The sequence below is a fragment of the Echinops telfairi genome, unplaced genomic scaffold, assembly GCF_000313985.2.
Source record: "Echinops telfairi isolate 266 unplaced genomic scaffold, ASM31398v2 ScPeMD7_3;HRSCAF=10, whole genome shotgun sequence".
NCBI classification, from domain to species: domain Eukaryota; kingdom Metazoa; phylum Chordata; class Mammalia; order Afrosoricida; family Tenrecidae; genus Echinops; species Echinops telfairi.
Genome location: NW_022103899.1, coordinates 25,021,800 through 25,036,116, shown reverse-complemented (window position 1 = coordinate 25,036,116; position 14,317 = coordinate 25,021,800). Strand labels below are relative to the sequence as shown.

Sequence of the window (14,317 nt, the reverse complement as noted above, 5' to 3'; positions counted from 1 at the left end):
AAAAAAAATCCTGATTGAGCTACGTTCCCTTTTTTGGTTGATATAAAAGCCATTGTTGTTTTGCACCAACTGGCAGACCTTCAATTACCCTGAATTCAGAAGTTGTTTACTAAACGTTAGAACTTTAAAAATGAGCCCTCCGTATGAAACAAAAGCTGGAAGCTTGTCACTTAAAAAAAAAGAAAAGTAAAATTTTAATGAAAGAAAATCAGTTCACCTATTCAATGTTGAGTTTATTTTCACAGCTTTGGAATGCGTAATGTGCTTTTTAAAAATGACAGTAATTAAAGCCACCATTAAAAAAACAAAAAACCCAGAAACCAACCAAAGCCTATGACTGTAGATTCCAGCTTGTGGAGAGCCGACAGGCCCGAGGCGGACTGCTGGGGAAGTTCCAAGGTGGTTACCATTATGCGGCCGACTGATGTATCTTCTTGCAGTTCTTTTGCAGCTGGCCGGTGGGAACCACTGACCTTCTGGCTAGCAGTCAGGTGTCCAGCCACTGTACCACAAGAGCTCCTGAGCCACTGTTACAGGGTCCTAAGGATTTGAGCAGTGTTGTGAACCCTGGTGGAACAGGGGCAAAGTCCTCGGTTTGAAACCAGCAGGCCGTCTGAGGGAGAAGGATGGGGCTTTCTAATGACACACAGAGTGACAGCCTCAGAAACCCACAGGGAGAGTTTTAGCCTGTCCTATGGGGTCACCAGGAGCCAGAATGGACTTGATGGCCGTGAGTTTGATTCAGGGTGTTAGAACTGGGGAGGAATCTGGAGCGCATCGAGCACCATTGCACTGGACAGACTGTGCCGTGGGGCCTCCGACAGTGAAGGGAATTTCACTGGGGAGTTCGATTTGAGGGCTTCAGCCTCTAGGTGCTCTCGGCACCTTCGTCAGCTGAGTGGAACTTCTCTTGCACTTTCTTCCTGTGGATACTTTGGGTGCCAAGACTATAGGAGGTATAGTCTCTGCTTGGGTGGTGCTCCACAAGATGTCAGGGAAGGGGGTCGGGAGGGATAAGGGGCTTCCTGGAGAGCACAAAGTGAAGTGCTACTTGTACAAAGTACACGCTGGTACTGTCCTTGGGCCATAGCAGGGTGATCCTCCCTTCATTCTCTCTCCCTCTGTCCGTCCTTCCATCCCTCCCATAGCTTGAAGTCAGCCAGGCACTGTGCTAGGTTCTGGGCACTCCGTAGTCAAGAATGCTGCATTCTCTGCCCTCCTTAGCAATCTCGTGAGGAATAGGCCTATTAAGTAATTACAAGTGCACAGAATCCCCAGGACTGTTCTGGATGCTTCCTCTGAACAGCCGCTCTATTTCTTGTGATTATTTTTTTAGTGGTAAATTATACTCAACATAAAAGTTGCCTTTTTAACTGTTTTCAAGTGTCCTATCCAGTGGCATTAATGTCACTAGCACTGCTCTACAAGCATCCCCACTATTTCATCACCCCAAACAGACACTGTCCCCATGAAGAAAGGACTCCCTCTCTCCCTGCCCAGGTAACCACTGACATAGTCTCCGTCTCCATGCGTTTGTCTATTCCAGACATTTCATATAAGCAGCTGTTACGAAACATTTGGCCCTTTGTGATTGGCTTATTTCATTTATCATGTTTCTAAGATTCATATATGTTGTGGCATGTATTAGAACACTGTTGCTTTTTACGTTGTTAGTGCCACTGTTAGTTCTGACTTATGGCTTCCCTGATATGTCGCAGAACAAGATGCTGCCGGGTCCTGTGTTACCCTCATAATCTTTGCTTGTCCGTTGTTGCAGCCGCTGTACCAGCCCGTGTCACTGGAGGGGGTGTCTTCTTTTTCTCCGACCCTCTAATTTAACAAGCTGTATGTTCTTCTCCAGCAAATAGCCTTTCTGGATAATATGTTCAAGACACAAGAGACAAAATCTTGCCATCCTGGTTTCTACAGCGCTGTCTGGCAATTCTTCTTCCACGATGGTTGTTGTTAGGTGTCATCCAGTCAGTCCCAACTCTTGGTGACCCTCTGTGCAACAGAATGACACGCGGCTGCTCATGTGCCAACTGCACAAGTGTTCTCATGTGCGACCCATTGTCGCAGCAACTGTGTTCATCTGTCTTTTGTTACCCCTCCTTCGTTCTCAAAGTAATATCCTTGCTTTTCAACACTTTAGAGGTCTTCTGCAACAGACTCACCCAATGAAATATGTCTCTTGACTCCTGTTTCCATGAGCACTGATAGTGGATCCAAGCAAGATCCTTGACAACTTCAATCTTTTTGTCCATTCATCATGATGTTACCCAGTGGTCCAGTTATGAAGACTTTAGTTTTCTTTACTTGGGTTGTAGTCCATACTGAAGACTGCAGTCCTTGATCTTCACCAGCAAGTGTTTTAAGTCCTCTTCACTTTCAGCAAGCAAGGTTGTGCCATCTGTCTACCGAAGGTTGTAAATCAGTCTTCCTCCAAGCCTGATGTCACATTCTTCTTCATCTAATCCAGCTTCTTTGATTGTTTAAACTTCCAGATTATTAAGCATTCAGATGAAATCAGTATGATAAAAGGAAACAACCCTGACACACACCTTCTTTGGTTTTCAATCATGCAGTACACCCTTGGGCTGTCTGCACAGCTGCCTCTTGATCCATGTGCAGCTGCTGCACAATTAGGTGTTCTGGAATTCCCATTCTTCTCGAGACTATCTGTAGTTTGTTATCATCCACATAGTTGAATGCCTTGGCAGAGTCAACAAACACAGTTAAACATCTTTCTAGTATTGTCTACTTTCAGTCAAGAGCCATCTGACACCAGCAGTTATATCCTTTGTTCCATGTCCTCTTCTGAATCCAACCTGAACCTCCGGCAGCTCTCTATCAATGTACTCCTGCAACTGCTGTTGGATGATCTTCAGTAAATTTTTGTTTGCATGTGATATTGATGATATTTTTCTCTATTTTGAGCATTCTGTTGCATCCAATATCTATTTCTTTTAATAGAGGAGTTCTATTCTAATGTGTGCATATATATCTTTTTGTTTATCCATTTATATGTTTATGGACGTATAGGCCATTTTCCCCTTTTGGACTTTGTGCAAATATCTGTTTAAATATACTTTCAAGTCTTTCTTGGCCATAAGGTAACTCTATGTTTGACTTTTATAGGAACTGCCAAACTGGTTTTCCCAAGGCCACTTTTAGACAATGGCGAACTGGCGGCTTCGTGAGGTTGAAAGACTCTCACCTGTCGGTGTGAGGGACAAACGCCTGAGCCTGGGTTCTTTTGGTTACATCAGAACATTTGCCAACCTAGCTAGTGACGTTTTAGAAGATTCACATTTTTGCTGGTTTAGTAAGGAAATTTTTCTTTTAAAAACATTCTAAAGAATGTAATTCTTATCTCTTTTATGTTAACATGCAATTTATTAATGCCAGTATATACTTTTGCAGCCCTATGTGATTTTCAATATACTTTAATTCATGGTATTTCATTATAATGATCATCTTGTGAGTCAGACAGGGAATTTTCTCTTTCTCTTTTTTGTTGTTTGTCTTGTTTTTCTTTGACGGTTTTGTTTTATAGCAGAAGAAATAGGGCCCTGGGGAGTTTGAGTTACTCATGGGTTCAGGGCGACAGCTAACAGGGACAGGCCCAAGACCCACGCAGTAATACTGAAGACTGCAGTCCTGGATCTTGATCAGCAAATGTTTCAAATCCTCCTCACTCTCAACCAGCAAGTTTGTGTTTTCTGCTTTCCACGGGTTGTTAATAAGCCTTCTTTATACAATCCAGCTTCTCCAAGTATTTGCTCAGCATGCAGATTGAATAAGTATGGTGACAGGGTCCAGATAGGATGCATATATGGGATACCTTATTCTTACTGTTGTTGTAGGTGCCATCTGAGTTGGCTCAAATTCCCTAAGAGCAATGGAACCCAACATTGCCTAACCAAAAGCCATCCTTCAAATTGTTATGCTTGTCAAGGCTCTTGTTGCCGACACTGTGCCAGTTCGCCTGGCCGAGGGTCTTTCTCTCCATTTCCAGTGACTTGTCTCTCATGTGAAAACAAGTCCAAAGTAAGTCAGATGCAGTGTCACCATCCCTGTTTCTCAGGAGCATTCTGTTCTACCTGTACTTCCTCCATGATGCGTTCTGTTTGTTTTAAGGGAACTCATGGTACTTTTGCTAGTCTTTGCCTACCCCATTATTGAAAGGCACCTATTTGTCACTAGTCTTCTATATCCATTGTCCAGTTATTGTATGCATATGGGGTGAATGAAAAATACCATGGTTTGGGTGAGATACACCTTAGTCCTCAACATTTTAGCATTTAAAAAAATCATTTTATTGGGGGCTCATACAACTCTTATCACAATCCATACATACATCAATTATGTAAAGCACATTTGTACATTTGATACCCTCATCATTTTAGCATTGTAAATAGGTCAAATGCAACAAATTTGCCCAATGTAATAAGTCATTTGATTTCCTGACTCCTGTTCCATGAATGTTGATTATGGATCCATGTAAAATGAAATCCATGACAACATCAATCTTTTCTCCATTTATTATGACAGTGTCTATTGGTCCAGTTGTGAGGATTTTTGTTTTCTTTGCTTTGAAGCGTAACCCACACTGAAGGCTGTGCTCTTTCATTTCTGTTAGTAGATGTTTCACGTCTTCTTGGCTTTCAGCAGACAAGGTGCTGTCGTCTGTAAACCACAGGCTGTTAATAAGTCTTTCTCCAGTCTTGATCCTGAGTTCTTCATTTAGTCCGGCCTATCAGAATATGTGCACAGCATGCAGAGTAAGGGAGCATGGTAAAAGGATACAACCTTGACCCATACCTTTCCTGATTTTAAACATGCTGTAGACCCTTGTTCTGATAGAACAACTGCCCCGTGGTCTGGCTACTGGTTGTCCATGAATGCAATTAGGTTTTATGGACTTACTAGTCTTTGCAATATTTTCCATAGTTTGTTATGATCCACACAACTAAATGCCTTTGTATCATCTATAAAACAGAAGTAAGCATCTTCCTGGCATTCTCTGCCTTCATTCAAGATCCATCTGATATTAACAGTGGTGTTTTTTATTCCTCACCCTCTTCTGAGCCTTGCTTGCATGTCTGGCAGGTCTCTGTCGATGTGGACGTTCTGTTGCAGTGTCCCATTCCGTCCTCGTAAGGGATGCCTGGTGGTGCGGTGGTGAAGAACTTGGATGTGAACCTAAAGGCCACGCATTTGAAAGCACCACCTCTTTAAAGAGAGGCAGATCAGCAATCTGCGCTGGGAGGATATAGCCTTGGAAACCCTTTGGGGCATTTTTAATCTGTCCTGTAGCATTGCTATGAGTCACAATTGATTCAACAATAATGTTTTGTTCTTTTTTCCCCTCTGTGCGACCTTTAAATATGAAAATTCCAAGAAACGCAAAGCAGGTCTATTTCTATAGTAATAAGGGAACTACAAGGACATCTTTGGATGTAAAATATCTGAAACCTGTAAGCACGCCCATTATTAGGCTCAATAGAACTCAGAACTCACTCAATTCCCGCTCAGTGATTCAATATAAGCTTTCAGAGACTGTGCATCTGAGGAGACAGCCTTATCTTTCTCCAGTGGAGGGGCCGGTGGGTTTGAACTGCCAACCTTGTGATGAACAGTCCAGTGCCTATCCCATAGAGCTACCAGCACTCCTTATTAGGCTCAATAGTTGAGGATATGTCCATGAGGATGTATGAGGTATATACACAACCCTGAAAATTGATAGAAAACATTATTTTCTTCTGAAAAATGTTCTTAAAGAAACTGAAAGAAGAGAAAGAAAAAACCCAACCATTTAAACTCCAAACAGTTGCTGTTTTCCAATCATGCCAGCCATATTTGCTTCCATGTCTTGTAGTTTCTAACAAATTACTGTGAAATCAGTTTAGTTGGAGTACATGAACAAAAATGTACAACATAAATGAATATATTTTCCCCTTCATATTATATGTCAACATTTTCTTTGATAATCAACATGCCATGATAATATTGTCCTTAAGATCAGGTATTATGTGACCCTAAGTGATAGGAAACAGAACCGAAATGCCCGAAGGACAATTCTGGAATCCATAATTGGGAGCATGCAGTGGATAGGGCTTTCAAGGGCATTAAGTCAAGTGTCAGAGAGCCTGGAAAGCCAGGTCCCCACGAAAACCTCTTGTAATATGTTAGCTCCTGTCTGAAAGGATAATTGTTATTAATTAGGATGTGAGATATGTGAGGCAATTGTATTTTTGGATCTTCAGTGAATACTTCTTACCCCAGAGGATGCAGAAACACTGGATAAACATAAGTTATGAATAGCATCTGCTAGAATGTAGTGAAGTGTGTTTAAAAGAGTGTGCTTCACCCCCCCGAGTCTTCAGTTATCAAAGATATTTGAGGGGAACAAATACTAGAAGAAAATCTCTTTATGCAATTATGTTTCTGAATCGAAAGGAGGAAAAGAAGTTTGTTGGACTTACCTGCCAAAATTAGGTCTTTAACTCAAAACTCTTTTAGATAAAGATTAAACTTAGAACAAGAATGAGAAAATAGATACCAGATGAAATCCCCTTTTTACCAGCGACAGAAAGTAAGAACTGATTCCAAACAATTTCTCCTGACACTTGTCTTTCTCATTTGTCTTCTTCCTCCATGTAATAGTTTTGAACGGCACTCTTATGAAATAAATAACTAAACACCAGCCATGTTTTTTTCATATCCTAACCAATATTTTGGTTGTTTTTCAGAAGAATTGGAATTTTGAAAATTAAATAAAGCTTTCTAAAATACCAACTTCAGAAAGTTTTATTTAATTTATGAAACAATTTTGTTCTCGCTCCCTCCCTCCCTCTCTCTCCCCCTGTCTTTTTTTCCCCAATAGGATCTTTATTAATTTAGTCTAGTTACTTAGTGCTTATATTAAATAATCTAATAAAAGTCAGGGTTATAACATAACGTTTCCCAAATGTGAAGCAGCATCTATTACATGAGACAAAATCTTTATCCTGCAAAATATAAAAGCTATGTATAGAATTACAAGGCACCAAACGGTGCTGTATGTATATTTTAAGTAGTCGGTTTCTTTGCGTAAGGGGTAGTTAGTGAACCAAAAAAAAAAAAAAAGAAGAAGAAGAAGAAAGAAAGAAAAAGAAATGAGAAAAAAAGTGTGGCAAGCAGATGTATATCACTCCAGCTTGTTTGGAAAGTGCACTAAAATTCATGGTTTCAATTTTTAAACTAATAATCTGATGATCGTTCCCCTCTGAAAGGCCATGACATCATCTAAGAACTAAAGTGAGTGTTCTTCCAGGGCTCAAAGGACTTGGTTTGTCTTTGTCACTGCGACCTGCAGTGCTGCAGGTCCAGAAGCTTTGTCTGGTGGGGAGATGCTTGCATTCATTCGGTGTGTGTGTATCTGTTGATTTTTAGTTACATTTATAGAACAATATCACCTCAACATTCATTCTGAATCGCTGAATTATTTAGTCCTGTCTGGTGTTTTCTTTTGTCTTGTTATAAATACAGGAGGATTAAGTGTATTGTAGGCTTCCAGACAAGTATGTTGTGAGGTCTCATTAATTTCTGGAGGTTTTAAAAGGCCTTGAATGATGTAAAACTGGAGAAGGTTCTTTCATTTTCCACCGACTTTTACACACACACAAGCCATTTGAATGGAGCCTTTAAAACCAGATTAGAAGGTGTAGAAGAGTTTGGTTTATTCCAGCAAGTTGTACTGGGCATACTGCTACCTACACAGTGAAAAGGGAAATAGGAACATTTCCAAATCTAGCCATTTGAATTTCCCCCTTGTTTTCCTCTTTAAGTATGGACTAGCCATTCCGACTTTGGGAATAACAATGACGGCTTCAATGTACACCTGTGTGCCGCTGCAGTTTGAGATGTACTGCAGTCAGGTTCAGTTGTTATGTACTGCTAGGCGATTTCCTGAGAACTGTCTATTTGAGAACTGATCTATGGATAAATAATTCTATGTTCTTATTATGTCGGACAGACAGTTTTAAATTTCTTCAGAAAATCATAGTTGAATAACAGAAAATCATATTCTATCACATAGGGACAGGACCACTCTGAGGAGGGCTAACAGATGCAATCAGTGTCATGAGTTTGCCCCTTTTTATAAGGGGCCTCATCAGCAGTGGGTGTATTGTGGAAATAATACCGTGAGCCACAAGCCCCAAGGCTTAGTCATTCTGAGGTTAGGGTTTTTATTGACACTCTTTAGCTGAGAGCTTTTCCATGGGATTATGAGACGTATGAACCCCAGCCTTTGGATGTTATAACTAATGCCTCGTTTTCTCTGCCAGGCTGCGTTTTCACTTTCTTCTAAAAAAAAAAATCAATGTTAAGATGCACCTGGAATAAAAGAAAATGATCCGTTCATTGATTCACAGTATAAGGATCCTCTGATACCTTGCTGGATTGTGTCACCACACGTTGAGTTGTGGGCTTTATTTTGCAAGACACTTGACATATCCCCACTCCATCAGCATCTGCCTGTGGCAAACCGAGGGGCAATGTGCTTGCATACTTGTCAGGTGATCTGCCCCCGGCCTTCAGCTCTTCCGTTTGAGGGACAGGGAGGCCAAAGACAATCCTTTTGTTTTGCTTCCGGAGCAACTTCACTGAGCAGGAACACAATTCTCCACTCTGTTGTGAGCTTTATAGTCCTGGGTGCCTGGGCTATCTTTACACCTTAAGGAACCATCCAGGAAACAGAAGCGGCATTTGTGGAATCAGTGATTAGTGCCAAGTAGTAATCCTTTTGATGTCCCATTCATTGTGTTTTATTGTCCCTACATTATATTTTATCATCAGATGTGATTGACTTTAAAAAAAACAACCCTTGAATATTGATGCAGTATAAAGTGTCTTACTACTGTTCTAAGGGTTTCCCATCCTTGGAGGCAAATAATACTAAAGATATGAATTATGCATCTACCGAGAAGAGTAGTTGGTTGCTTTGAGCTTGATTACAAACTGATAAAAATAACAAAAACACATGAACACAAACAGCTATTGATAATTCTCTCTATGAACTGTGAACTCCAACCCCGCAGAATGCTGCCCAGAGAGTAAAACACTGATTGCCATTATTGCAGCTTTTTAATTGTAGGCCCCAAACTGCCTCCACTCCCAGCCTAATTTTATGTCACTAATGGGAAATTTACCTACAATTGCAGATTGTTATTTGGTCTAAAGGCATTACGCAGAGTGGAGTGGCACTCTCTATTTTAGTGAACAGACTTGTCTGGATATAAATGGTTTTATTTATGTTGTGCTCAATTCAATCATGTTAACATTTGTATGAATTTCAACCCTAAAATAAAGGCCCATAATTGGTGACTCAAAAGACCTTGAAATGCCTGAGCACCAGGCGTTCTCTAAATGTTTGCAGACGATAAATTCCTTGGAAATAATGGAGATGATTTAGGAAACAATGCTCACTCCTGCAATGGGACTGGTGTGGAGGGTTTTTTTTTTCCCCTCCTTCTCCAGAGAAATTCAAAATGTAGCTGGTTTTAGAGTCCAAAGAGCCCGTCACTTGTTTTCTCAGTGGTCTCATTTGCCTCTGGGTTCAACATTAGATGTTGAATCCAGGCCTGGTGTGAGGAGCCCATGCCCTCTAAGGGCCCATCCTGTCCAGGAGAAATAGTGGCCAATGGGCCCATCCTCAGGGCAATAGTAACAGAGCTGAGTAGGGGAGGTAGGGCTCTAGGAGCTAGGCAACCTGAACAGTGAATCCCAAGTTCTACTCCTGGTTGTTCCCAGCTCCGGCCTTAGAAAGTTACTCTCTTCCGGGCTTCAGCTCACTTCTGGTTAAAATGTGATTACTGTTAGTTGCTGTCCAGCCAGCTCTGGCTCCTGGTGCCTCTCATGCGTAACAGAGCTGAATGTTTTCTAATCTGGGGCCATCTTCACGGTCACTGTGCTTTAGTCCATTGTTGTAGCTATTATGTCCTCCATTAACACTTGACCACGAGCCCACGGAATCTTTGTGTATTGGATGCCAAGGAAGGAGAATTGTATCTAAGGAACATATTTCCAAAGTGGGTTAACAAATGCAGATTAAATGCAGACACTCTTAGGAGAAAAGGCCTATTAAGCCAGGGACTCTACATCACCCTGCCTCGCTGGAGCAGCGCGTCCTGTAGGAGATGGGCGTCTAGCAGGTCTGGCATGTGCAGGACTCTGGGAGGTCGTTAAGGAAAGAACACTGCTTCAAGCAACTGCACAGGTTGGTCAGTATGGTGTGAAAGGAAAAGCACACGCCGCCCCCCCAATTGCCTGAGAAAGTGCCACGCTTCCGCAGCTCCCTTCCAAGCTGTAGAGACCAATCTGTAGCTGCTACTCTCTGTGGAGGTATTAAGTGTTGTGCAAACACCTGTGTGTCTCTCATTCCAGCCCAAATAAGCCCCCTTCCTGTTCCTGAAGGTAGTGAGGAATCTACCTCCATGGAATTACTATTTCTGGAAGAGTGATTTGCCCATCAGTTCCCTCTCCCTGTTTTAGGCCTTGCTTTAAAAAAAGAAAAGAAAGAACGAAATTAGGTATAATTTACAAACAACAAAAATGTGGGCACATCAAGTGTTTGGCCTGATAAATCTTGACAATTAATATATCTATCCACCTGCCAGCCAGAGCAAGAAAGTTCCTTCACGCTCCTTCTGTGCCAGGGAGCCACTGTCTGCCTTCGATCACTTACTTTAGTTCAGCCTGTTCTTACATTAGGTAGAAAGGAAGCGATACAAACAGAGCCTGCTTTGCCCGACTTCACTGTGCAATGTCCTTACAATGGAGCACGGCAGGGAGAACTAGGACTGAACAAGGGCGACCACTCACTGCCCTCGTTCCGTTCTGCTCCATGGCAGCCCAGTGGGACCGTAGAACTGCCCCTGTTGCAAGGTTTTATGGGAACAGAAAGCCTCATCTTTTGCCTTTGGGAGTGGATGGTGGTTTCAGACTGCTGACCTTGTGGTTGACAGCCCAGCTCATAACGCACGATGCCACTAAGGCGCTGCTGCTCCACAATAGAAATGACTGGGCCAGAGGCACACATCACACGGATGAGTCTCCTGGAGAGCTAGCCATTGAGCGCTAGTCCTGGTCCCTTTCCAAAGGTTTTCATAATGTCCCGAGAAAGCACAATGGCCCACAGCCCCTGCTGCTTCCCATCCTTGCTTGTCATGATGCATAGTTGCCTACCGCATCCCCTCAGCCACATTCATATCATAAAAATCACTTGTTTTTAGAATTTATTTACTTAGTATGCAACTCATGGGCTATCATAATACTGACTTTTGAAAGAAAGTGAAAATTGTGGTGTGATATGAAAACTGGGAAACCACCAGTCATAGTACCCTTTTCTGTATGTTCCAATGACTGCGGAGTGAAGGAGGCAGGGCACAGAGCGAGGCTCCCCGGGGTGGCTGTCCAGTGGGCCCTGAGTGCTCCCTCCCTGACTCCTCCTACACGCCGTGAGCACTTTTCATTGTCATGAGAGAGCACGTTAAGAAAACTATCCCCACAAGAAAACAGCTTTTCTTGGCAAGCGAAATACGACTTCAGGAGCCAGAACTGGAGACATACGGTACTATGACTGAGAGCTGTGTTACTTGATTGGATCTGAGTCCAGGCACTATTTACACTGCAGCATATTCAGCACCAGATTGTCAAATCTTAATACTGAAACAGTGCATCATTTTAATATTTTTGTTCTGTTTATTCCCTGTTTTCAAGCATTACGTCAAGCATTGTGCATTCATTTATGTCACCTTGGGCAGGACGTGGCCTGACCAGGATGTTCATTTCCTATTATTAGGCTGGCACCCCAAGCTCTGAAGCATTATCTTGTGAAGCTTTGAAATGTTGACTCAGATGTACAGGTGTTCTCACTTGTTGGTGATTAAAAAAAGAATTATTTTTTAGAAGAAGAGCACAGTTGACCTCACCTATTTTGTCAATAATAATAATAACAGTAATGGTGCTCTTCTGTCTCCAAAACATCCATGTTTTCTTTATGTGTGGCGATTTTTTGACATCCTGGGGACCACTGAAATTTTCATCCTGTACAAACAGCATTTTGTTATGCAGTGCGGCTCGCGATAGGGATTTCTGTATACTGTTTCTTTACCAGTATGTTAAGTGCCCCCAACATGAAGGAGTTAGCGTAGTCTCACATGATGCTGAAGCTGTCCTGCGAATCTCCCTGCTGGCAGGGTATCACTGCTATGGCTGCTCTGCGTGGCCCAACTTTGGCCAGACTTCTCTCTCACCGTTGTCCTTCATGCTCACCCCATGCAGGAGGAAACACAGAGAACGGGTGCTATTATCACTGTACAAAGAGGCAAGCAATTAAAAGAAAAAGGAAGTCAGGAAGTCAAAGGCATCTCTGCTGTTTCTGATTCAGTCTCCATCATCTTGCTATTGGATTTGGCCAAGGGGAGCAGACCCTTTGCCTGCTGCCATGCGGCTCTGGAAGTTGAGCCCTCCCTGCCTCAGCACCGCGCCCCCCCCCCTCTTCTCCCTGGGAATCACCACACCAGTCAGGCCGTCCTGTGTGCCGAGCCCCCATTCAGAAACTCTCCTGTACAATTCAAAACAGAGTCTTGCGTGTACTTAAGGGTTACTTTTTTTGTGTGTCTGTGAAATCAACAGGCCATTATATTTAGCATCCGTCTTAAGTTAGCATGTGAAATAAGACTTTGGGGGAAGCAAGTATCCGTATGGTTTTCTAAGTAATTTAAGAAACAGGAAAACATGGAAGAACTGATTGTCCACACTTGAACCTCATCCTTTTATGCCCATCTTCCTGTAGAACTAACTAACTTAATTGTCAGCGAGCAAGAAATTGCTTATTGCCCTGGGTTGTAAACTATCACCAAGTGGGCCTTGGCTGTTGACTATTGCGTGACCTTCTTAACACTGAACAAACAGTGGGGTGGTTTAATAAATAGCAGATAGGTGTTTATGATGTTTTTCTTCCCTGTGCAGGAATAATCAAGCTGGGGAGGTGGAACCCTCTCCCTCTCAGTTACGTGACAGATGCACCCGACGCGACTGTGGCCGACATGCTCCAAGATGTCTATCATGTCGTGACGTTGAAGATCCAGTTACAAAGGTGGGTGTCTCAGCGCATCTGCCCGCCCTTTCTTCCGCTCAGAGCTGCTCAGCCGTTTGTAGAGTCTCTGCAGAGGTCAGCCCATTCTGTCTTTGTGAATATCTAGACTTTGGATGGAATACATACACAGGTACATACGCACACACAATGAGAGAGAGAAAGAGAGAGAGAGAGAGAGATGCAGAGAGAGAACAGAGGGGCATGTCTCCAGGAATCTTTATAGTCCACATTCCAACTGTTTTATGTTTTGTTTTCAGAAGCAGTGAAGTGGGAACCCAGGGCAAGCTTGATAAATCATTAAACGTCTGCACCTCCGAGAGGGGAACTTTCTGCAGCCCCTAATGTAATGGGTCCTCTAAACCCAGTTAAAAGCTTCACTCATAATATTTGAAGAACAAACACTTCTGACTTGTAAGGGTGACTGTTGCTCATCGGAGGCTTAGCAAGAATGTGCTGACCCCGGAGACCCTGCTCATCCCTCTCTGGAGGCCACCGCAGGGAAAAGCCCCACGGCCTACAGAGGCCCCGCGAATGACTCCGTGATCATATATGCTCTCCAGAACAAGACCTGCCTCAAAAGAACCTACGGGTTCTTTGCAGAAGCTTTGTGGGTAAAGATTTATGGAATGTTGCCCTTTGGCATAAGGGTTTTGAATTTCCCCATATGAGGAATTTGTACATGCATAGAGACCCAATATCCCATCCTTGTGCAGGGTCTTCACTTAAACTTTTTTGGGGTGGGGTGGGCGGGTTCACATCTCTAAATTTTCCTTTCTTAATAAAGTGTGCCAGCTGTCCAAACTTTGCAATTTGGTGTAGCATTCGTATGCCTTGAACCTTAGAAATGTCAAATCACTAAATTTGCCATTTGTGCTGTTTAGAAGCAAAGTGCCTTCCCATTCCTACAGGCAGATTAGAAAACACACACACACACTCTCTCTCTCTCTCTCTTAAATAGAGTTTCTTTATATCCCAAGTGACGTTTTGTAGGCTAGCTTGATAACACACTAACAGAATCCACACGGGATGCTGTCAATGTTCAATCCATCCATTATGTCAAGCACATTTGTACATATGTTGCCATCATCATTCTCAAAACATTTGCTTTCTACTTGAGTTCTTGGTATCAGCTCCTCATTTTTTCCTCTCCCTTCCTGCTCCCCCCTCCCT

General features: G+C 42.7%; 1 protein-coding gene across 2 annotated transcripts in view; it reads left to right on the top strand.

Annotated features, from left to right (window-relative positions):
- Window positions 1-14,317, top strand: part of SATB2 (SATB homeobox 2) — a 202,055-nt gene that overhangs the window by 71,170 nt on the left and 116,568 nt on the right. For both annotated transcript variants that reach the window (XM_045297511.1, XM_004701523.2), the window contains exon 3: window positions 13,021-13,147. In XM_045297511.1, coding sequence (XP_045153446.1) covers window positions 13,021-13,147 — 127 coding nt within the window. The remainder of the gene's footprint in view (window positions 1-13,020; window positions 13,148-14,317) is intronic.